The sequence below is a fragment of the Arvicola amphibius genome, chromosome 10, assembly GCF_903992535.2.
Source record: "Arvicola amphibius chromosome 10, mArvAmp1.2, whole genome shotgun sequence".
In the NCBI taxonomy this organism is placed as follows: Eukaryota; Metazoa; Chordata; class Mammalia; order Rodentia; family Cricetidae; genus Arvicola; species Arvicola amphibius.
In genome coordinates this window covers 62,955,880-62,981,593 of record NC_052056.1, presented here as the reverse complement: position 1 = coordinate 62,981,593, position 25,714 = coordinate 62,955,880, and the positions used below count along the sequence as shown (strand labels likewise).

At 48.7% G+C, this 25,714-nt stretch overlaps 1 protein-coding gene across 1 annotated transcript in view; it reads right to left on the bottom strand.

Moving 5' to 3' along the window:
* Positions 1–429: 429 nt before the first annotated feature.
* Positions 430–25,714, bottom strand: part of Xxylt1 (xyloside xylosyltransferase 1) — a 126,328-nt gene continuing 101,043 nt past the window's right edge. Inside the window, exon 4 of the mRNA XM_038346099.1 lies at positions 430–3,836. Coding sequence (XP_038202027.1) covers positions 3,440–3,836 — 397 coding nt within the window. The 3' untranslated portion in view covers positions 430–3,439. The remainder of the gene's footprint in view (positions 3,837–25,714) is intronic.

Sequence of the window (25,714 nt, the reverse complement as noted above, 5' to 3'; positions counted from 1 at the left end):
AGCTTTCCCAATGCTGTCAGCACACGAGGGGTGTGGACTTCGTGTGTGTACAAAGGCTACCGTGTGGGAACCGGAAGCCAGGCTAATGCTGCTATTATTAGATTACTTTTCTGCAGAGAAGGGAGGCAGCCACAGGAGAGGGAGGACCAGAGCCTACTTAGCCTAGACTGTCCTATGGGAGACATCAGTCGTGGCCAGCCATGAGCTGAAAATACAGACAGGATGATACTCACTAGTGACTGTAGAGGAGCGTGATTAAAAACGTATTATCACACTGGTGAGGTGGCTCAGTGGGGGACTTGCCACCAAGCCTGACAACCCGAGTTTCATCCTTGGAATACACAGGGTAGGGGCAGGAACTAACTCCCACAAGTCCTCTGACCTCCCCATGCACAGCACAATCTGTGAATATTAAATAAGTGAACATAATTACAATGTTTAAATGTATAACATTTATTATGCATTTTATAAAATTAATAAGCACAAAAATAAGGAAATGAACATAAGTGAAGATAAAGTTTGCTATATTCATAAATGCCATCTGGACTTCCATTTCACGTACATGTACAGATGTGCACTAGACAGGGAAGGTTCTATGAAATAAAGAGAGCACAGCACTTTAATTATGTATGCACAACACGAATCCTACCAGGACCCCAATCTGAAACTGACCCCAACATCTGTCAATGCCATTTGTGGCAAGCAAAGAGCCCACAGTGGCTTTTGTCAGTCCGGCTGGGTTTCCTATTGTCTATGGCTACATTCACCAGAGGCATTAGATCAAAGCCACTGGTGACAGGGGAGGGGGACCTCCTGAGGGTGATCTCAAAAGTAAATGGGGGGGAGCTGGTGCAATGAGTATGTGTGGTAGCTTGAATGTAATGGGTCCCATAATCTCACAGAGAGTGACACTATTAGGAGGTGTGGCCTTGCTGGTGGAAATGTGTCACTCTGGGGTGGGCTTTGAGATTTCCTATGCTTAGGCTACCACCCAGCGTTCTCAGCTGGTTTTCTGTTGCCTTCTGAAGATGTAGGCAGCACTGTCTGCCTGCACACCACCACGCTCCCCACCATGATGATAATGGGCTAAACTTCTGGAACTGTAAGCCAGCCCCAATTAAATGTTTTCCTTATAAGAGCTGCTGTGGTCATGGTATCTCTTACAGCAACAGAAACACTAAGACAGTATGTAAATGTGGAGGGCACTGATCCACAAAGTTGTCCTTTGTGCTGCCCCACAATCACACACACACACACACACACACACACACACACACACACACAGAGTGGGAGATGCTGTTGTGCTCTGAGAATCTGGCTTACTGTTTTCTGGCAACAACAGAAGACACAGCTTTAGAAACACTAATTCTTGATGAAAACTTCTGCTGTCACTGTGGGTTAAGAAGAACTCCCTGGCCTTAAATCCCCCACCTCTCACTGAGATAACTGTTCTGTTAATGTGTTTAAAGCATGGTCTTGAGGAGCTGAACTGAATAAAATACAGATAGGCTTGTTCTTGAATCTCCCTCTTTTCACACATACATATGAACTTCATGTATGCACCTGTTTGTACACAAATACATACACACACATATGCAATTTAAAAAATAAAAGGATAACACATACAATCTTGTATTTTGTATTCTTTACGCACTAGTGTATTTTCTGGTACATTAAATATTCCTTAAAATGATTTTTAATATATCCCATTATATGGTTTTTGTATAATAAAAAGCTGCAGTAAACAACACAGCATAGGGCTCTGCCCATACCTCTGTTTTCATACATAAGTTTTAGAATGAGAATGAGCTTGTTGAGGTTTTCATGACTATTACCTAGAGCACATATAAATCCTCAAGACGATGCCCAGCACACGGCAGGCATCTAATAACCAGAAGCTATAAAAAGGAAATCAAGTAGCCAGGAGAACAGATGAATCGGGCTCCAGCAGAGGCTAGTGAAGGAGTGTGTACCACCTCACCAGGCATGAATGCAGTGGGGAGGTCTGGGCTCAGGGAGGGGTCGCTTTGTCCCCAGCAGCAGCTGATCTCCAATAGCTGGAATGAAATGGCTCTGTACTTAGAACCAAACACAGCAAAGCCACCTCACAGCCACCCCCAGGCGGGCCTTCCTTCCTTCCTGTTGGTCCTTTTAGGCCCTCTGGTTGATATTGATTCCAGTCTTCATTCAGAGCCCCAGGCCCCTGGAAACTCTAATCAGAGGACAAACAACACGAACAAGTGTTCTCAAAGATTAGTTATGAGCTATTCTCACTTGGGGTGAAAGAAAATTTAAAAGTCAAGGGAACTGGAAGAAAATATGAGAAACTCACATTTCTTGCCTGAGGACATGAGCTGGACATGTGCATGGCCTGCGGTGGCTGCATGTGGGCAGCTGACTTACAGAGCCCTCACAAGCACAGCTGACTTACAGCTGAGCCTTCACAAGTACAGCTGACTTACGGCTGAGCCTTCACAAGCACAGCTGACGTACAGCTGAGCCTTCACAAGCACAGCTGACTTACAGAGCCCTCACAAGCACAACTAACTTACAGAGCCCTCACAAGTACAAATACAGAAATGGTGCACTCTTCTGGGAAGGGGGAGGGTCTGGCACAGTGCCACAGGAAAGTATGGGCCTGTCTGTTTTCCACACCAGAGACCACAGTGAGCCCACAGGCCAGACTTCTGCAAGCCTACCCACTTGCATTAGTGAACTGTTAGGCTGCTCCCGGGAGGAAATCTCCCTTGTTCAGGCAATTCTAGTGCATGCCTCAGCATGGCCAACCTCTATTCTTTGATGGCAGATTTGATTCCTTAGTACAGTCAGGTCACCGGAGCAGGGGATGGTCAGGGAACGGGCTCCAGGATACATGGGGAGATAAGAGCCGGGGACGATACAACAGGGTTATTCTGTGTTCCCTAGCTGGCCCCAGAGGCTTCACCTAAAGAGATGCTGCACTTCAAGTCTGTACCAGCAGCATGAACATCTGGGAAGGAGGAGAAAAGCCTCCTGAGAAAGGACATGGGACTGTGGCATTCCTTTGGAGGCTGCTTGTTAGAGCCCTGACTCACTCACTCACTCAGGGCCCACTGGGGCTACAGCAGCACCGTGTGGTCCTTCTCACAAACAGAAGCCTGTCAGTCTAAAGTAAACACTTATTTGGTCTAGCAAAAGCCAGCTCTTTAAAAGGGGTGTGAGTCCATGTAGACAAGAGAATCTGTCCTTCTGTATCTTCAACCACCTACTGGAAGACATCTGTCTGTCCTTCAGGATGCTCTGAAGGGAAACAGCCTGAGCTTCAGCAGGGCTCAGTTAAACTTCTTTGGATGGCCACTGGACAGGGACTGGCCAGCTGGGAGGCCTGCAGCACCTGAATCCCAAAGAGCATCCTTCCCCAGGCCCGGAAGCCCCAGAAGCAGAGTGGGCAAGCGGGTGCCTAGTCCTCCGGGATAGGGGTGTTGCAGTTGCCGTGGTAGATCTTGACGTGGCCCTCACAGTGAAAGTATGCCTGGAAGACATCGCTGTAGCCATGGTCCCTCCACCAGGTGCACAATTGCCGGTTCCAGGTGCAGTCCAGCACATGGAAGAGCTCGGGGTGCTCCATGCCGATCATAGTGAAGAAGTCCTGGTCCCCAAGGTGGCCCCGGAAGCGGTACTTGTCTGCAAGCTGCTGGACCCATGCAGGCTCCAGCAGATGGCTGTAGAGTGGAGACTGGCGCATGGCCTCCAGGTTCAGCAGCATCACTCCACTGTTGAAGCCAGGAAGACCCTCAGGTGGCGGGTCCCCAACTCTGGTCTTGGGATTCTCATGGCGGAACTGCCAGAATGTGTGCCTGTGAAGGGGAGAAAAAAAAATCAATATTATCCCAGTTTGGGGTGAATGAGCTTGCCAGACCTGCTTCCTGGGTGTTCACATGACCACTTTTCCTCCCGTTTCACAGGAACAAAAGCAGAGGCATTCTGGGGTCCAGCATCTGCACCACATCGCTAGCGGGCACCATAGCAAGAGCCTGAATCCAGCCCCCACCATGACCTGCTCTAAGTCTCAGGCTCTTCTCATATCCTCTGCCGCCTCAGGAGGACATGATGATGAGGTCATCATGTCACTGCCATTATGTTAGGGTCTGTAGAGATGGCAGATACTGGATGGCATGCTGAACGGGGGCTGCTCCTCCTCCAAGTGTTATGCTCTGTGAGATGACCCCTGGCCACACAGCTAGGAAAACAGTGCAGAGGGAGATGGTGTAACTTGCAAAGCCACACAGCTAGTAAGAAGCAGAGAATAAAGCTAGGTCTTTGGCTCAAAGTTCACATCCTTCAAACGACAGCAGCATGGTAGAATCCCCGCCCTGTCGTTATGGTGGAGAGGAGAGGACACAAGGGGAAGAGACTCTGAATAATGATGACGTCATAGACAGCAAACCAAGACTGAACCAAACATGTTTTCTGCTGTAGAACAAGTTTCATTCATGACCTAAGCCTAGCATTTCTGAGGGGCTGGGTAGAAGCTGGGGTCCAGAGATGATAGCTCAAGGCATATATCCACAAGTCAGGGTGAAAAGCAGCTGTGTGGAGCCATGTAGAACTATGGAATTTAGGAGGGGATGCCACCTCAATTTCTGTCTTTCTCTGGCAGATTCAGAAAATGGCACTTCTTGGCCTTGTATCCAAATGCTTCCATTTGGAGGTGGGAAATCTTCCTGTGATTGACATGTTTAGAGCTCTGGTCACTGTTTTCTAGCCTTTCTAAGTTCTTGTGTGCTACAGTGATGGGGGCATGGGGTCCTCAAACCTGTGTGTACAGACAAGACCCAGCAGGAGCACCTGGGATGGGCAGGGCTAGCCTGGGTCCTCAGGGTGGGGAATGCATCATGGCCACAGCAGCCTAGAAATGCATCACACTGTTCACAGGATAGGACATGCAAGTTGTTGTCAAAAGCAAACCATAGCCCCAGCATGCAAGACCTGCAGCAGGCCCACTCTCCAGTTCAAACCCACAACCCCAGTAAGGGGACAGACAAGTCTTCTTTGTGGTCTCACCTGTCAGAAAGGCAGCCAAGAGTTTGATCTGGGAAAAGGAAAGGTGTGCCATTGGGACACCGACCAGGGGAGCACACAGGCTCATTGTTAGCGTCTGGTCAGGAATGGCTGTGAGGTGAGTAGGGATCTGGCTCTGACCTGGCACCTGCCTGCTGATAACGGCCTTGGAAAGATAAGCTCCGAGAGCAAGCTGAGATGCTGAGGTCCTCCTGGCCACAGAGCCTGCTGGGATGGGACCACCAGCATGTCAACACTTTATCATTTTACCTTACCACCAAGTGGTTACTCTCAGGGTCAGGCTACAGCCTAGCTACAATTCTGCTAGACAGGCCTGGGTCAACACAGAACTCCCAGGTGGAGGAAGGACCCTCCAGGGAGTGGACGCTGCACCATCCAGGTACTGGGCTCCTCTTCTAATAGCGGAGATGGGGCATTTAGCAAGGAGGGAGAGAGAGAGCCAGGAAGGAGAGAAGAGAGAGCTATGGAGAGCTCATCTCTGCTCCATCCTGCCCACGGCTTCCTTCCCTCTCTTGTAGAAGACCCGGAAGAGATCAGGAGCTAGCTGGAGGGACAGGATCCTTGGGTACTTCTACCTCACACAGGCTTCCCAGATGATAGGTCCTTGGGAAGGGTAAAGTGGCCAAGAAAGGCCTACGAAAAAGGTAAGAGTGAGTCTGTGCAGCCGTTGGTGTTGGTGGTAGCAGGCCAAGGTAAGGTAAGGATACTGAGTCACTACCCTGAGCACTACATCCACCATGGATGGTGAGGAATATTATTTTTATTACTTTTGTTTATACTGCACTTGTTTCACTCTGTGAAGCTGTGATTCTTTGCCTGTCTAAAACACCCGATGGTCCTAATAAAGAGCTGAACAGCCAATAATTGTGAGGCAGGAGAAAGAATAGGCTGGCAGGCAGAGAGTATAAACAGAAGGAGAAATCTGGAAGAGAAGAAACAGAAAGAGAACAAGGAGAGAGCACATCAGTCAGAGGCTGGCCACGCAGCCAGCCAGAGTAAGAGCGAAAGTATACACAGAAGTAAGAATAGGAAAAAGCCCAGGGGCAAAATGTAGTCAGGGATAATTTAAGTTAAGGGAAGCTGGCTAGAAATAAGTCAAGCTAAGGCCAGACATTTCTAACCAAGAATAAGCCTCTGTGTGTGATTTATCTGGGAGCTGGGAGGTGGGCCCTTCAAAAAGACAAAAGAGCAAAAACATCACAACAGTGGACAAGGCCTCAGATGCATTGAAAGGGCTTTACCCTTCAGCAAGGAGTTCACAGCTGGGAGTTGGGGGCTACCCTTGCTTGGGGGCTCCTCAGATCTTCCCTCTCTGTACCAAGAGTAGCCAAAAGGAGGCCTGGCCCCTACCTTGCTAGGCTTGGGAGAAGAGACAGAACATCTCCAGGTGGAAACTCTGACCCAGGTGGCTCCTGGACCACCACGGCCAGTGCTGTACCAGGCGGCACACAGAGGCTTTCTGTAACCAAGAGCACTTACACGGGAGCTGGTGGCGCCAGCTCTCCTCGCCCGCCACAAAGGTCGGGTTAGAGGTAGATTGCATGGCCCTCTCACATTCTCCCTAGGACACTGCAGTCTTTGGTCAGCTAGGCAGGGCTTCTGATCTTTGTGGCCCGTTTATCTCTGACTGCCTCAGATTCCACGGGCTAATGTTCCAACAAGCAGCACCTGAATGTCAAACTCATTTCTGAGCCTGACCAACACACTCCAGGCCAAGGAGGGTTAGAGCACTGCTGTCATGTGACTGGCTCAGGGGGCAGACCTGAGAGCCACTCTGAACCTGGTCAGTATACATCCCCAAACCTGCCCTTTCTTCACAGGGGCTGGGGGCTGGCTTTGTATGTCCAAAGATCTCCTGTAGGTATGCAGGTATGTGGCTCTGAGTCCTGATCTTCCAGAAGTTTCTCAGATCGACTGTCCATTCTCACACCTGTCCACTCTTCCTTGTGTGGCTTCGTTCAATCCCATAATCACCCGGTGCCATAACAGCAGGATAAGGTTCTCCTTCTCTTTGGGAATAGTTTTCAGCTGGGAAACAAACCTTACACAGATGGTCCACTGTAAACAACGAGTCCTTCCGGAAGACGGTGGAGCCTGATGGAAAAATACAAATGAGGTCCCTTCAAGCCCTTTCTTCTGGATGGTACATTCCTGGAAGGGGCTGGGTAGAAAAAGCCAAGCCCTTGCATGGGGCACAGGAGGAGAGGAAGCAGGTGGGAGGTACATGCCTGACCTTGTTTGGAGGCCCTTGTCGGAAATGCAGGTTTGGCTGTAAATACCAGCTTGGTTTGCAGGTCAGTAACTGAGTTGAAAAACTCCAACTCCATATTCCCAACACAGGAGACAGCATGGGGCTAGGCAGGGCCCGCAGCTTCTCAGGTTAAGGCCCCTGGGTATAGGTGGGCCAGTCTTCAGTGGTGGAACCAGGCTGCCTGCCAGAGAGGAGAGGACTCCAGTGGACCAGAGACCCAGTAGATCCTGCAAGAGATACACACTTCAGAGACCCCCCGATCCTTTCCGGCTGGCGTCCCTGAAGGTATAGCCTCCACTGAGCCTCTCTGGCCAGTATGTTCTGTAGACTCATTGTACCTCTGTGCCTGTGGTCACTGAGCTATTATTCATAGTAGGATCAAAGAGCCTCACATAGGAGGACCTGGAAGTAGGTCTTGGGGAGAAAGCAGGAAAAGGGAGGGGGTTGCTGAGGAGCAGCTAACGCATACCTCATGAAATGGATCAGGACCACCACTCATCCACACAGCAAGGGACAGAGCAGAGTGGGCAGCCTACGGATTGGTGTGGTTTTGAACTCTGCCTCTCTGAGGCCTTCAGCTTCGGAGGAAGGGTCACGGAGGGCACTGAGGTGCTGCTGTTCCAAGAGCCAAGCTTTCTAGAGACACACTTCGGCCACCACCTGCAAAGTGGGCCTTTCACTTTTCCTCCATTTCCTGAGCTCTGATGTGCCTTGACCTGGAGTGACGGAAGGAGGCTGTGACCACTGACTGCATAGCGAAAAATGAGAATCCAGCAATACCAGCTGAGAATCCAGCAATACCAGCTGAGAGCTTGTAGGAGTGGACAAAGGCCTGAGTGACCATGAATTGCTGACGCGGGCACGGCCATGTTGAAGACGCCAATGCTCCAGCCCCACAGTGGCAAAGTCTTACCTGGGTGAGGCTCAAGAGCGATGGCAAAGCTTTCCTTTGGCAACCCAGTGCGGGTGAGTGATCAGTGTGGCAAGGCCTGGCCACTAGAGCTTCTTCCTCTTCTTGGATGCTGTCAGAGTCTGCCTCTACAGCTAGCAACCCCTCTCACCCTGCACCAGTGCTGCACCCAATAAACCCTGGGGTTCCAGGCTGCTGGTGGAGTAGCTGTGGCTCCATCAGAGAGCACAGACCCTACCAGATCCCAGCTTTCTTATATACGTGTGACTGTTCTTTATTTCCTTGCTGCCCCTACTCAGGGACTGGGACCCAAGCCTCATGGGATGTGATTAGCAGTAGCATGCTACAGTTGGTAAGAACTGGATGCACAGGAGGTGACAGTGACCTTCGGGAGGAGTAAGTAAGGGAGACCAAGAAGCAAGACATGCTGGCCTGGAATAGAACACCAGGGGAGGCAGTTGGCACCTTGTCATGGGGGCTACAGGGACAACAGGAAAGCACATGCCAGCTAAGTCAGACTGCAGAGACAGTACTGGGAAAGGATGCTGATGGGTAATGTTTAGTGAGCACTGCCTATGTACCAGGCCCTGTGCAAGCTTTTAATTGTATTCATGCTAATATTTAAATGACTAAGCAGAGTGTTATTGTCTCCCATTTCTAGTAAGAAAAACTAAAGTACAGATAGGGGACCAGGCTCAGGAATTTGCCAGAAGAGGGAAGAGCCCCAGGGCATATCTAAGATGGGGAAGAGGGGCTAGAGTGAGAATAGAGTTTGATGACACCAGCTTTCAAGGACCCCCCAAACACTTGGCCTTGGCTGAGCACTGGCCCTAGCCGAAAGCCTGAATTTAAGCCAAGGGGAGGGATGTTCATCAGGGTGGAGACAGAGCCAGTGTCACCTTTGGAACTGGCTGGCTCACTGCTCCCAACAGCCCTGCAGCATTGGAGGTCACAGGAGAAGGGCCAGGAACACATGATGGGATGTTTTCCAGGACAATGAGCAGAATGTGGGTGTGTGTGGTAGGAATATATAGGGCTATGTGTGGAATTTGACTTTGTGTCCCCAGTTAAACTCCACCAGCTAGCTACACTTGTGCCCTTCACTGAACGGAGTTAAGATTCAAAAGCCAGAGGGTGCAGGGTCTTCGTCACTCAAATGCGAGGGCACAGGCAGCATGGCCTCAGCAAATCATGGCTTCTTAAGCCCAGGAGAATGAGGGTGCCGTCCCCTTCCATCTAAGCAGACCTGCTGTCCCTGCTCACTGTGCTGCACATCTGTGTATGGGCTACGGTCAAGGTATCAGACAGTGGCAGCACACTGACACAGACCTGAGGACCGCACACATCAAGCACAGAGCAAGCTCACTGTAGGGGACAAAGGACTAGACCCAGAGCCTGCTTTTAGAAGCACCTTATAGCACAGCCCCCTTCTCAGACGCCCTGTGTGGACATGGGCTCACCCAGGACCCCATTAAAATGAAGGCTCCCACTCAGAAGCTCCATCTCTGACTAGCTCCCAGGGAATGCTGCTGCTGCTGCTGTCCCAGGGTCACTCAAAAGAAAAAGGAGTTGGTTTTGTTTGGTTGGTTTGAGTTTGTTTGTTTCTTGTTATTGTTATTCTTTTAAGATTCATTTATTTTTATGTGTATGATGTTTTACCTGAATATATGCTTGCACGCCACATGTGCAATGGCCATGGAGGTCAGAAGAGTGTGTTAGGTCCTCTGGAACTGGAGTTACAAATGATTGTGAGCCACCATGTAGGTGCTGGGAATTGAACCCCGGTCCTCTGGAAGAGCAGCCAGCGCTCTTTACCACTGAGCCATCTCTCCAGCCACCTTGGACCCTTTTAAAATTAAAAACATGTATTACTATGTATATGTGTGTGTGTGCACACATGCGTGTGTCTGTCTGTGTATGTTCTGGGGGGATATGTAGAGGTAAGACGACAGTTCTGTGGAATTTGTTCTCTCCTACCTTCACGTGGCTCCAAGATGGAAGTCAGGTTTTCAAGCCTTGTGGTATACACGTTAACAGTTATGCCATCTCACTGGCCCTTGTCAAGTTAAAACTGGATTTCTAGAGATGAAGATTATAATAGTATCAACATCACTTTTTTTTAATGACCATAAAATAAGTAATGTGTCAACCTGAAGTTTTTATGAATTCTAAGCTAACACTTGCTGTGTCCTCTGACTCTGCCACAGTCCTGGGTGGGAGCGCCTACTAAGACAATTCCTAAGATCTACACGCTCATGAATATGGAGCAGAGGTGAGAAGGGGTGTTGCCACCTCTATCACCAGTGCACGAAGAGGTCAAGAGTGCAGGAGCAGTCGATCTCAGCTTGGACTTCGTTCAAATCCTGGTCCTCTACTTAGTACTCTGGGGAAGGCACTTTGTTCTCCATGGCCCTGGCTTCCTGACTGTACACAAGGGCGTCATGAGATAATGCGGGATAGTGCTCCACGTGTCCATGAGATCAGAAGCACAGGAACACATCAAGTTCACTGAGTGGTATGGCTGCCAAGCCCACACCCCGTCTGCTGTTGTCTGAGCAGGTGTGGGCTCTCATATACACCAGTAGGTGACCTTGGCCAAATCGCTGCCTGTCCTGGGATCTCAATTCCCAACACTGTTCAACAGTCTCATTAGCTGGAGGATCCTTTTGTGTTCTGAGAGCCTTGGTATTAGCCAAGCCGTGAAGCTTATAGAGCGTCAAGGGGATGTTGTGGCCACTGAAGCCCAGCAACCATCCCTCTTTTCTCTCTTTGGATGTGCCACGAATATCAAGTGTATTGTGGTTTTGGTTATTTGCTTTTGTTGCAAACCTCACTGCCACTGTCAGCAAAGCCCCCGACATGTGCAGATTTGGGTATGGTGGTCTCCCATGAAGAGCATCTTACCTCATGCTGCTGTCCAGGGTGGCACACGAGGCAGTCACTGCACAGATACTTCTGTCTCAGCCTTAGTTTTCTTCCTTGGCGTCCACATGGGCAGTGTTCAGTGTGTGTGGGGAGAGCTACCTTAGTTTTCTGCTCCTTCCTTCTCTTACAGGTGATTTTGTGAGGTTACTGACCTACCTTACCTCCCTCAGTGCCACTGTCTAAGGAGGTGTGCTGGGACAGGACGAATGAGCAGGAAGGAAGAATTCTCTGTCCCTGGGACCTTCTTCCTCATTCATTTTGGCATAAAACATGGAGCCCTGTGGTAGTGGCGTCTTCCCTGAAGTCACCCATTCCCAACATCACAACCTAGTGACATCCAAGGAACTCAGTCCCCTCTCCACTAAGATATCTATAAGGCCTCTATGTGGTTTCTTCCACCTGAGGCCCTTTCCTGACCAGTTCTCAGATGTCAGGGTCATTTATATACCCAAGTCTGTATAAGAAGAATATCATTGACTTTTCCAGCTCAAGTGTGTTATGGTCTTAATGGTGTGACACCCATCATTAGGGGCCATCTGCCACTGCACATGGTCTCCAATCTCAGGACCAGGAATGGAGGTCGGGGGCAGCTGGCCTGTATGGCCCTTCTCCCTAAATGGCCCAAGACAAACATGCACGTTCTTTTTCCTGACCTTGGCCAACCTCACTTCACCCATGCCCACAGGCTTAGAGATTCTCCTTGTCCACTTCCCTATGCTGACTTTCTAGGAAGATGCTTCTCTCTTTAAATTGCAACAAGTTCCTTGGCTCCTCATCAGCTATGTTTGCCTGACTCTATTCTTCAGGTTTTCCAGACGAGTCTCTGGAATCCCTGCTGGGTCTGGGGTGCTCCTCGTGAAGGCAGAGAAGAAGCTGATGACTCTCTCAGCCTCCTCCCCGGTGTGCCAGTGAGTGCCTCAACTGCAGAGTGCACAGGAGAAGGGATGCGGCCTGGACTCACCCAGAACAGACAACAGGGATGTGAGTGAATGCAAAATGTGGAATTAGAAACCCAGATCAAAGCTGGCATTAAAACTAGATACTAGCTCAAGCCACTGCCCAAGCAAGGTAATTCTTCAAAAACACCATGTGCTCCTGGACATGACCCTCCCAACCTTTCTTTTGGAACTCACTACCGGGTAGACCTCTCCTCGTGGGACCCAGCTGCCCCTTGTCTTCCTCCCTATATAGTTCAGGACTGCTGACCAAGGAGGCAGTGCCACAATCTGGTCACATCCACATCAGCTGGGAGTGTGAGCAGCATCGAGGCTGCTCCCCTCAGGAACCACAGCTCCTCATCCACCCCCACAGAATTCACAGAGCTGTCCAGCTGGGGAGGGCAACACCAGAAGGGCAAGGCTCTCATCATTAGCTGCTGCTTCTCTGCGGTCTCCACCAGAGGGAAAGCAGGAAGAAATCTGGGCTGGGCTGTGGACACACCTTGGAAAAGAAGCAGAAAAGATAAAAAGCCACTGGGTCCCATACCACCAGCAGACCCTGCCTGTCTACGCTACTGAAAGCCATAGGCACAGCCCTGGGCCAGCCAGTGTCCTCTACACTCTCCTCCCTGGTCTCTTACTAACCTCCCAGAGATCCCTGGTCCTTGCCCAAGACCAACAGATGCCTGCCTCATACACAGGACTCAATCAGCTATGCCAGGCCTCCGTGCCTTTCTTGTTCAGACCAAGGGCTAACACGAAAGAGCCTGACTCAGCCCCCATCTTATATACAGGTGGGCACCTGTGGGATCTTGGAAAATCTCTGCTGAGTCAGCCCTCAGTCCCATATTCACAGTCCTCTACAGGACAGAGGTTTCACTGAGAGAGTTCTCTGACAGCCATGAGTCTTACCTCCCTGGGTCTGTATCTGGGGGTTTACAGTCCCCGCAGAGGTCAATTCTTCCCATTCAGGTCATCACTCCTCAGCCCTGCCATATGTTCCAGCCAGGAAAGAATGAAGCCTGCATGGTAGGGGCCCTCAGCAAGCTGAGAAGCCATTCTGACTATAAAGTGTTTCTTCTTCCTCACATTCCCCAAGGACTCAGCTCAAGTCCCCTGTGTGCTCAGCAAGCTCCCTGGGCCTCTCCCTCAATCCAGGTCCTCTTACATAAGAGCCACTCGGATTTCATTGTGCCTATGAAATGTGTGTCTGGGGAACAGGCTAAAATGCAGATGGGATCTGCAGTGTTGACAAAAGTATGTCACATGGCCACACTTCTGCATAATGAAAGGAGCAGAGAGTGAACCAGAGAAAGCATGTTCTGCCCCAGCTCCCTGAGAACTACATATTCTATCACTGAAGGGCTGAGGGTTGTGTGGGGGATACAGGACCTGATACCCAGGGGCATCTACAAGGGAAACCTCTCTTCCTTTAGCTTCAGTTTGCTCCCCAGTAGAGGAGAATTTGTAAAGCATCAGAAAAACAGGGAAGGAGGTGAAGTATCATATGAACACCTGGTACACAGCTGGAAGATGGCTTCCTTCCTGCCTTCATTGGCCAGCACCGGGCGAAACACTGAGCCAGTGGTCAGAGCGGGAAAGGCCCGATGCTTGGCTGCTGGACTCTGAGCATGAAGTGTGCTGTTGGGGGTGGGTAAATACTCAAGTGCCCTTGGTACCAATGTGCTGAAGCATGTGTTAGACCACTGCCAACTCTTGGGAAAAAGCAGAGGTCGTAGCACCCAGGTGTGGTATCTTTCTCTGAAGAGACACTGGGTGCCCACTGAGTCTGGTTTACAGGGCAGGTCAGCAGTCCAACAGAAACAAGCCATTGAAAGGCACCTACTCAGCTTTGGCAGGAAAAGAATGTTTGGACAAAGTCTTCCCCTGTACCTTTCCTGGGGTACAGGAACTCAAACAGCTTCAGAGAAGGCCTTGTTCGCTCCTAAGGAGTGGCTAGGGCCCGAAAAAGTGCAGCGCTCAGCAGGTGATCCCTACAGTGTTCTCTCTAGGAGAGATCAGAGTGGCTGCAGCAAACACCTGAATGAGCCTCCCCTACACTAAGCTCCAGCGATAGCCAGGAGCTCAAGCTATTCTAATATCCTTTCAGAAAGAACCTGGCAAGTCGAGGAGCACCCAAAGGACCCTGGGTCATTGAGACCATGGTGATAAGGGCACACATGGGACTACAAGGAAACACTGCTTATCTCTGAGTGGGAAGACATTACTTGTTCCCTAGAAACTGCATTTTGTTCCAGTGCATCCTAAAACACACACATGCACACCTGCAATACATATGTGCACTCAGATATGTGTACACATGGCACACGATTGTGCATGCACACTCTTCCCTTGTAGTCTGAGTCAGCATTTCTCTTCCCAGAGCTCTCCCCCTTGTTAGCAAGTCTCACAGCTATTCACCATCTGTGCTGTTTCCCTCAGCTGGAAACTGAAGTTAGGACGAAGAGACAAGTTTGGTGAGGCTTGGTTTTCACAAAGGATAATTTTCCTTTTGTGGGTTTAAAAGCTGAGACTCTGACACTGTGCAGACCCAACAAGTCGAAAGGCTACTCTGATGTGATATTCCCCTCTGTATGCTATGAATATGTTTTACTACCATTGGTTAATAAAGAAGTTTATTTGGCCTATGGCAGGGCAGATTATAGGTGGGCAGGAAAACTAAACTGAATGCAGGGAGAAAGAAGAAGGAGTCAGGAAGACGCCATGTAGCTACCAAAGGAGAAAGACACCAGAACCTTATTAGTAGGTCACAGCCTCGTGGCAATACACAGACAAATAGAAATGGGTTAATTTAAGATATAAGAGCTAGCTAGAAATACGCCTGAGCCACCAGCCAAACACTGTTTTAATTATATAGTTTTGTATGATTATTTGGGTCTGGGTGGCTGGGAAGCGAGAAAACAGTCTCCAATTACACTACTCACTGTCTGAACACAGATGGAATGGGATGGGGCGGGGGCGGGGGCGGGGACAGGGGCATATTCTGAAGGACCCACACACTCGATCTGAATGCAGATGGAACTGGGTGGGGCGCAGTAAGCCAGAGGTTAGAAAGACTCCCATCACACAAGACTTGTTTCCAAACTCCAAAAGAAGAAAGAGGTGAAAACCCCAAGCTGGGCTGTTACTGCTGACCCCATCCTTACACTCAGTGCTTCTGACTCTGACTTTGCCACAGATCCCAAGAAGAGCTTCTGTAGTCAGTCTGTCTCCCACCACCTGGTACTCTTAATTTCTCTGTTGCTTTGAAAGAAAATGGGAAATGCTGGTGGGCCCTGCTTGGGGTGGGGGACAGTCCGTTATTGGAGGGCATCCACTTTGAACTGGAGACAGCAACAGTATCCAGTCTGGGTGCCTTGCCTGCATGCATGCCATGCCCTGTGTGCCTGCTGCCTGTGCAGGCCTAGAGAGGGCACTGGGTGCCCTGGAACTGCAGCTAGAGAATGTTACAAGCCACTGCATGGGTGCTGGGAATTAAAACCATTTCTCTGAAGAGCAGCCAGAGAAATCGCTGAGCCATCTCTCCAGCCCCTCCTGATGGTTTTTATGTTTATGTCATGCATACAGGAGGAAGCTGACACTTACTAAAGAACTATTACCTGCCAGCTACTTCATGAACAATTTATATGTTATTTCATTTAATCCTTATGAAACTTAGTAACAGGTCACAAATATGGTAACAATCATGACAAAACCTGCACTTGTACATAAGTACATACTTGAGCTTAGTCTGTGCAAGCTTGGGAGGAAGGTATTATTAAACCCATTTTCCAGATGAGGAAACTGAGGCTTCCAGGATGGAAGGATGTCAGTCAAAAACATCCAGCTAGTAATGGTAAGTAAGACCTTCCCTCTTAGAACTATGCTCCACTGCTTCTCAAGGCATGGACAGGGCTTGGCCATCCAGGCAAAGATAAAATCACAGACCCCAGCTTCTACTCTGAGTAGCATGGCTACCTCTGACTGGCAAGAGGACCCTGTGTGGTGGTGGTGGAAGAAGGCTCCTGCATACATCAATCACGTATGGGGAAACCAAGAACAGAAAGCAAGCCCTGAACCAGATATTCCAGACAGAATGGCTAGCTAAAGGGACTCATAAATGGCCCTTTGATGAGACATTAGTAATGGGCAGGAAGAAGAACACATGGGGTCTCAAAGGCCCACACTCAGGATAGGACACGGGGACAGTGTATTAGTGACTTCTAATGGCAACAGAGTGGCAGAGGAGACAAATACACAATTCCATGTATATGGAACACTGAAACCAGGCAGATGCATAAGACAGGTGGATTAGAGCTAGCCAGGGGCTGAGGAGAGAGAAAGGAGGGCAGCTAGAGCAGAGGATACAGTTTCTCTTTAGAGTGACGCAATTGGTTTGGAAACAGACCGTGGCAGTGGCACAGCATTTGAGCAAAATTAATGCTGTGTATGGCAAAATTTTACGTTACATATATTTTAGCAATTTAAAAACATGGCAGAGGAAGTTGGGTATGATGGCCTTTAATTCCAGTACTCTGGAGACAGAGGCAGGTGGATCTTTGTGAGTTGGAGACCAATCTGTTCTATGTAGTGAGTTCTAGGGCAGTCAGGGCTATGAAGAGAGACGCTGTCTTAAAACTCTGGCAGAGAAAAACAAGTCATTGGATCCAGACAGGACCAGATCTCTAGAGACACTCCTGTCACACAGTCCCCTGTGGCTGAGTTCCACCTTCAGGCTCTGTAGTCAAAGCCCAGCACAGAATCAGGTGGATGGAGATCCTTTCTCTCATCTTATGTTCCTAGTGCCACACGGTTTCCTACAGGCCCCTGTCCTCAGCTGAGGTCCACAAGCCACTGTGAGGCCTTATGTTCCTTCAGCATGCCTGAGCCTGGTGTGTGGGGCACACTGCCCTCAACTGAAGTTGACCCCCGTTAGCTCTACCACAGCCCACTCAGGCACAAGATGGTCATCGGTCCCCATGGACCTGTTTCCCAGAGTTGTGGACACCAACAGGAAACTGGCAGCCGCAGCTTGTGTAATTAGCATGGAATGTTCTGAGGAAGGCAAGGACACGTGGGGAAGAGACAAGTCCTCCAACACGCTCTCTGTGGAAACGGTTGTTTTTTCCTCCTTTTAGGAGACTGAAATAACAAACTGAGAGAAACCAGTCATCCTGCACAGCTTCACATGTAGGAAGCGGGCCTGCAGCAGGTGCAGAGGCTCGTGTCTGAGCAACAGCTGGCCAGGCTCCCTGTGTCCGCCATCACTCAGGCAGCTCACCACAGAGACCATCACAGTGCCATGCAATGTGACGTCGGCTGGGCTCTGCAGTCAGTCCAGGCGCAGCCATTCTGCTGAAGTGAAATAGACTGCGGGCAGGAGTCACACACAAGCCCCTTTCCCCAGGCCACTGAGCCAAGCCGCAGCCAGGAGAGGCAGAACCCAATGCCATAATTGCATCTGAAGTCTTCCTCAGTGTATACGTCTTTAGAAAGAGTTGCTTTGAAGTGTAGCTTTGGTAAATATTTGAGATTTATTTCTTGCTGGGCATAAACAGGAAAGTTTCTCCAGTCTCACTTGAAGTAAAGGAGACAGACAATCAGATACAGGAACGAAAGTTTGGGGAGGGTTTCAGATGGTGACAGTGAAAGATTCCTACTCCCCCCACACACCGGCTGCCACCAGGCATGCTGCAGGCCATTGCTCTTGGCGATGAATGGCCACACTGTCCGTGCCCTTGTCTGTAGACCTCTGGATTATATTCCCTGGACCTCCTGTCTACACATGTAGCACAGGGTCTTGTCTCCAGCATGGGAGTAGTTACAGCACTGTGTTTTCACTGCCGGGCAAACCAGGCAGTGTGACCTGGCCAAGAGGCGGGTGCTTGCTGTTCTTCTGCCCCGACGTCACCGTGATGCCATGCTCCTCACTTTCTGAAGACCTGATCCCAGCTGCTGAGCCCAGGACATGAGAAGCCTGGCCAAGTGGCCGTGCCTGTTCCCCTCAGGCTCCTCAGCTCCCTGGCACTCTCGTACATGCTCCATCCACACTCAAGTTCCTGATGGTGCTGCATATGCCACCCTCACCAAGGCCTGGGCTGCTGTGCCCTCCTCCCCCAGTTCAGAGGTCAACCCCTTTGTGGTTTTTCCAAGGATCCCAAATGCCTCTCTGTCCTATTACGTTGTCAGATCTCTGGAGACATAGATGGTGTCTTTCCACACCCAAATGAATCATTGCTGCCTAGCCTAGTGCATGGCACAGGGAATTAGTCCAGACAGATACACTCTCACCAGCAAACAGTGATGGGCAAACTTGCCTTTCCCAAGAAAGGTCAATGGCCAGGACTTCAGCAGTGTCTGTGAGTCTGGAACAGTCGCAGGAGCACCTTGGCTTCGGTACCACAGCAGCATATGGTGGTGAGGCTGTGACTAGGAAGTCTGCTGGGTCACTGCCAGAGCCACCCAGGCCTGGCCACACACCATCATACTGTACAGTTTCCGTCCAGAAATAACACAGGGCCCCACAGCCACCTTCATTAACCTCCTGGATCACATGGATAAACAGGCTGATGAGCACCTCAGGGTAACGCCACAGGAAACCAGCAAAACATGCCCTGCTACAAAACCTGCCTGTCCTATGGCTTGTTTTTTCCTAGAAATGTATACAATTTCTATGTGCTTTACGTAAATATTTAAAAACATTAATTAGTCTCAGAGACATTCTTTGTAAACTATACATTTCAGTGAAATCTGAGTAAAGTATGGTGGTTAGAAATGTATCTCTGATTAGCATGTTTTCTGAATAGAAATGAGAACATCTGGTCCTTTACTAAATATATGAAATTGGGATACCGCAACAGCTAGCAAAGAATTGATTTTTTAAAAATTGTATGTGTTTAATGTATACAGTGTGATGTTTTGTATATATGTAAATGATTACCAGTCACACGAATCAATGCCCCTCATCTCAGTTACTTGTTCACTTTTTATTTTATACATGTGTGTGCATTCTTCTGTGTGTGTATGTTGTGCGTGTGTGAAGAATATCTAAGCTTACGCTTTTAGCAAAAACCCTTACTGACAACGCAGCCCTACTGACTTCGGTCCTCTTGGTACACATCAGACCTCTAGACTTCTCCATCCCACACGTTCTCTACCTCTCCTTACCCTCAGAGCTATGCGGCCTCATCTGTCACCTTACCTCCACCATTCACCATCTCTGTGTACCAAACTCTCGTTTTTTGCTTTTAAGATCCTACGTATAAGTGAGATGGAGCTGTTTTTCTTTCTGTGCCTGGATGCTGTCCCTTAGCATAAGGGCCTTCAGTTCACTCATGCTGTGGCCAAGAGCAGAACATCCTCTTTTTGAAGGATACTCGGCTGTACATTTACCACACTTTGTGTATCCACACATCCATCTGCAGATACTCCAGCTGTTTCCACATCTGGCCACAGTGAACAGTGATGCAGTAAGTGTGGACTGCAGGCTTCTTTACAACACAGATTTCCTTTCCTTCGCGTACACACACCCAGGAGCATTCTGGTAGTTCATTTTCAATTTCTCTGGAAATTGCCGTGTCCTGCTTTCCTTACTGACTCTTCGGGTCTACATCCCCACCAGCAGTGGACGGGGTTTCCTTTTCTCCACAGCCTAACCAATGTTTCTCTCTTCTTCCTGGCAGTGACCATGGAGTGTCGGTGAGAAGGGCTGCTTTCTGGTTTGTCTGATTGGTAACATCTGCGACCTGAAATGATTCCACGGTCTTCCCAGCTCCCTTGACAGGAGGCTGGCACATGGCAGTCCTGTGGAGGAGGGCAGGAGAGAGGGATGTCCTACATGGAAAGGCTATCTGGGGACACTGGGATTGGGGACATATCAGATGGCTTTACTTAGCAGTGAAAGAGGAGTGCAGAAACATACCTGCATCCACTGTCCAGCAGCAATTGTTTCTGGATCCTTCCGAAGCTGCATGGGCTGTCCTAAATGCTCAGAGCCTAGAAGGAGCCTGAAAGTAAGGCTGTAGGCGGTGGCTGCTTGCTCGTTTCCCGGGCGCCCAGACAGACCCCACATAATCACACAGAGACTGGATTATTACAACACTGTTTGGCCCATTAGCTCACGCTTCTTACTAGCTAGCTCTTATATCTTAAATTAACCCATTTCTATCATTTTATATTTTACCATGAGGCTCGTGGTTTACTGGCAAGGTTCCGGCGTGTATGTCTCCTGTGCCAGCTACATGGCATCTCCCTGACTCCGCCTACTCTCTCCTCCTCTAGCTGCTTGGAATTCCCACCTTGACCTATTCTACACTGCAGTAGGCCCAAAACAGCTTCTTTATTAACCAATGGCATTCACAGCACACAGAGGGGAATCCCACATCAGAAGGCAAGGCAGGAACTAAACTTAAAACAATAACAACAATGCTTCTTGGGTTTTTTTTTTTTTTTTTTTTTTTTTTTTTTTTTTTTTTTTTTTTTCCGAGACAGGGTTTCTCTGTAGCTTTGGAACTAGTTCTTATAAATCAGGCTGGCCTTGAACTCACAGAGATCCACCTGCCTCTGCCTCCCTAGTGCGGGAATTAAAGGTGTGCAACCACCACCGCCTGGCTTGTTTTTGCCTTTTAAGAACTATTGATTATGTTGTGCTTCTGCCTTGACTCAAGAAGAGGAGGAAGAGGCCACATTCAGTGCCACCTGTAAAACTCATCAGGACAGGCAGCTGGAGAGAGATGTGGCTCAGGACTTGGACAACTTTCTTTTAAAAAGTGGAAAAAAGCAGAGACATTCTATCAGGTGACCAACATAAATGGCGTCCTCAAACAGTACACAATAAAACTGTCCCCAGACTACTAAAAGTCAGGTGCTGTCCCTAGACAGACCTAACATAATCCTACCTCAGAGTCTTACTCAACCATATGATCATATGTTCTAAATACTCACTGATTAAATTTGTTACTTGAATGTAGATTAATTTTTCTATAAAGTTTCCTATAAAGTTATCTGCCACTAGTATTTGCTTTTTATATATTATTATATTATTTCTATTATAGTGATTGGCCCCTTTTCTCAATGCTATGACAAGCTACTTAAGGAAGAAAGTGTTTATTTTGGCTCCTGGTCTGAAGGTATAGAATGTAATGATGAGGAAGGATGATGGAGCAGTGGTCCTTAGTGTGCAGAAGGATGATGGAGCAGTGGTCCTTAGTGTGCAGAAGGAGCCTGATGCCTTCTCACATCCCAGATGATCAGAAAGCAGGGAGAGACCAATACTGACACTTGACTCACTTTCTTTTCCCTCTTCCTACTCAGTCAGACCCAGAGAATGGCACTGCCCACATTCAAGGAAGGTCACCTCCCCTCAGCACTCCCTGGAGATAGCTTTATATGGCGGTATTTCTTAAAGTAATCAAAGTGAAAACTAAGACCAGTCACAGACAACTAGAGTTAAATTCTGAGAGGGACTCATGGTGAATGGAATATAGGAGCCTAGGGCCATGGGACTAACTGAGCAACAGGACCACTCAGGAGCACAGTGCCACTGTGACAACCATGAGGGACCTACATGGTGTTTCACGGTGTGTGGGGGTGGGGTGGAGACCTGGACCATGATAAGAAATGAAACTTCAGGAAACAGAAGCAGAGGAAGGAAGCGAGTGCTAGGACAGCAAAGTGTCACATGGAGCCCACAGTGGAGTCCGCGGTAGAGAGCTCGGTCACCAGCAGATGCAGAGTGACGGGTGACATGACAGCGAGGTATTATCTAACATCAGCCTTAAAGCTAATGACTGCCAGTGTCTCGGTATATTCTTTATGTAAAAAGCAGCAGTAAACAGAAAATTCCAACATGATGCCAGGTCTGCTTTGGGTAGCAAGGGCTCCTTCTGCAGAGCCTATGTGCTAGGCTGCGCTGTGGGGAGGCAGCTGGACGTTTCCGGAAACCATGCTCCACACAGCAATCAACTGGAGATCTGCTTCAGTTGGGGTGAGCAGAACGGGCACACTGTCTAGACTAGGCGGGCACCCCAGCTTCCTCATGACACTTGTCTCAGTATTTAAGGACTTGCTGCTTTCTCTTTCCTTTAGGGCAACAACACCACACCATAGTCAGCCTGAAGCTTCCCTTTTAGAGGCAGTGTTTACATCTTACTATGATTAATAATTACTTCTGATTAATGCCAGGCAGCATTTCCCTGGTATAAATGTAGCATTTAGCTGTTGATTTGAACCACACAGGTATTGACTCTTGTGGGGAAGGAATGCTTTAAGCAAAATATGAATTACTTGCATCTGGTATCCAACTTGTCATTATTAATAATGTGTCAGAAAATAACCAACAGTTACTTTAATCACTGATAACTCAGAAAAATAATAAGGCTTTTCTGGAGACCAAAAAGACCTCCACTTGTTATTCACGAAGGTTCTGCACAGAAGGGGAATGGTGATTTACTGTGCACTTCTTCCCGCCACCTCTCCCATGGGACTAACCATCTCCAGTTAGCTGTGACTCAAAGTGCCATCCAAGTCTGATTGGGCTGAACATTTACAGGGCTCAGCCAATCAGTCTACGGTGGGGGAGGAGGCCACAGAAGGATCTGTTGCCTGCTTAACAACCCAGAGCAACCCAGGTGAGACCCCTGCTGGCAATGGGTGATACTGCAGCCCTGCTGTGCAGAGTAGGGTGCTCAGACAGGATGATCAGCAAGGATCAGAGTGTTGTTTAGGAAGCTGCTGCAGGGTCGCTGAGAGCAGCAACCCAGTTCTGCTCATGGGAGTCTCATTTGTTTCCCCATTGTTCAGCTACCTCCAAATCAGGATTCACTCTCTGCATTACTCTCCTATAGGTCAAGGTAGAACCTTCAGGCCATCCTCTGGAAGGACAGGGAGCGAAGACAAGGAGATGCTCAGAGCCCTGGACATCTGGCCAGGCACCCCACTACAACAGATGAGTGCTCTGGATGGTAATAAAATTAGAAACCTTAGAGTCTTTTTCTGTCGGTAACAGGATTAGGAAATAAAATAAATCGCAGGCACAGAGGCATCTGCCCATGGCTGGTAGAACAGAGCGCTCTGGTTTTGTTTCCTGGCATGGCCTTCCATTTGCAGTATCACTCAGCAGGCTGTCTCCTCCCGGCTTTCAGAAGGAAGAAAGACTGTGGGCTCTAGGGCATGAGCAAGGGCAGCCAGGATTAAACTGTCATCCGGTCCTTCTGAGCCTCCCAGTTCAAGCTGGCCACCAAGGCTGTCACTGTCATCTTACCTCCTCATGAGACAGGCATGGTGGGAACACCACCTCATTTCTTAAATGGGGGAATTTAAAGCCTGGCATGGAAAAGTTCCCTGCTTCAGTTTCCACAGTGGGGCCTCTTTCTCCAGTGGGTGCTAGCCAGCACTGGGGAGAGGCCCTGCCTGCAGCAAACACAACCAATTCCGCATACATTCACACAGTTGAACCGCACCAACTTTAACACAAGGAAGACGTTTCTAATGGCGCTCTGCACACCACGCGCCATGTGGAATCTCACTCCTTACCCCACAGATCAGACACCACAGTCAGGAGATCTCAGTGACTCAGATAGTTCCGGATGGCCAGAGATACAAGTCCAACACCATGGGCCTCTGTGTCTATTTGTTTTCCTTCACTAAATATAGTCCTGTATTGAAAACAGCTCTGCAGAGACAGTAACTAGAGATGCAATGAATTACATTTATGGAAATACACAACCAGATACACCTGAGTGTTTGGAACCAGGTACCACTGCCGCCTCTCTCAAAAGCTAAATCTTTTTTTCCCTCATTTGCAATTTAGTAAAATATTTCTTTGTTTGAAAAAGAAATCTATCTCCTGTTGCAAAACACGTTCAAAGTGAAACTCAATCTCATTCCCCCAGTTCTTGCTCCTACATCTGTCTCTGACAAATGTCCATGCGTGCCCTCGTGTGTACGCATGTGCCTGCCTGCACGCATACGCACACACATAAACATGACTAAAACTCTGTAGTTCACCCTGGGAAACCAAATCCAAGGATGGCCTTCTGCAACACACTACTGTCGAAGCATTCCTGAGTAACAGCAGTGATGCAGCAAGCCTGGCTCATCTGTGTGTAGACTCTTCACCACAACCCCAAAGTGTAATTTCCAAAATACTGATCAGGCAGCAGTCTCAACTAAAACCAAGCAGATCCAGGATTAGAAACCATTCCCTTCCGGCTACTTCCCTAATTCAGGCTGGGTTGCAGATCTCCTTGTTTAAAGCAGGCACTGTCACTGTGCTGAGGTTCTCCGTGCTGGAGAAGGGGGATGTGTGTTCATTTCCTAGGGCTGCAGGAACAGTGTCACCTGCTGGATGATTTAAACAGAAACCCCACTCTACAGCTCTAGCTCCTCCCGAGACTACGCTCCAGGCCTCTTGTGTTTCTGTGACGAGCTGACAATCTCTGGCCTTTCCTTTCTTGCTAGAAGCAAAGCCCTGATCTCTGCCTTCATTTTCATGTGGCATTTCCCTGCATGAGTGTCTGCCCTAACTTCCTCTTTCTAAAAAGGCAACAGCTGGATTGGTTCAGAATCTTCCCTATGGATCTCACCTCAACCAATGACATTGTCAATGGTCCTATCCCCCAATAAAGTCACATTCTGAGGTGGGACATTAACACATAAGTTACTGGGAGATGAGGGGGTCAGAGAAGGGGGAGAGAGAAAGAAAGAGGGAGAAAGAAGAGAGAGAAATGAAAGGAGAAAGGGACAGGCTGGGCGGGGGTGGAACTAACTTTTGGCTGGCCTCACATTCCACCCAGCTTGTCTATTTCTCCTGGAGCAGATGTTTGATGGGGTCAGCATGTCCTATAATGGGTGCGCCTGTCACGGAGAATTTGTCTAGATACTAGGTAAAGAGACAGACTAGGAGTGACCTCTTTGGATATAAGGTACCATCCCCATCCTATCCACCCACCACCTCTGCTGCTGACTTCATGGTATATTTTTCTCAAAGAAATCTACTGTCTTCAGGCTGGTAAGGTTGACAGACAAGGCTAATATATATATTGTCCCCAGAGAGCTCTGGAACTGTATTATTACAGTTACAACAGAATAGAATTTTTCAAAATACAGACTCAATTTAAAGTAGAAGTAGCCTTACTACACGCTTCCTGAGGGAAAAGTGTAAATGCAGACATTATTTACTCAGCTACTCATGTAATATTTGTTCAAATAGAGTGTGCTTGCTGCATATACAGAGAAACCTTTGGGACAGGCTAGAAATAGCTTAGGAACCGACTTCTTCTACAATGTACTTAGCATTACAGTTGCTGCATACATACATTGCAAATGACCTGGTGTTAATAATAATCCAAATACAGTATACAAGGTCAGCTACTGTGAGGAAAGAATCATGGTAAATAACTGAGCACAGGATGAAAGCAAGGCTCAATGACATCTAAGGTACAGCCAGGCAAAGAGCTCCTGTTATCTACTAGAGCTGAACACTGGGCAAACACAAGATGAGACTAACTGCATGCTTTAGGGTTTCTTGCCTTGGACATTACATTTGCCACACTAACCCAGCCTGCTCACTCCTGACCAAGACAAAGCGAGTCTACTTGCCAGGAACACACACACACACACACACACACA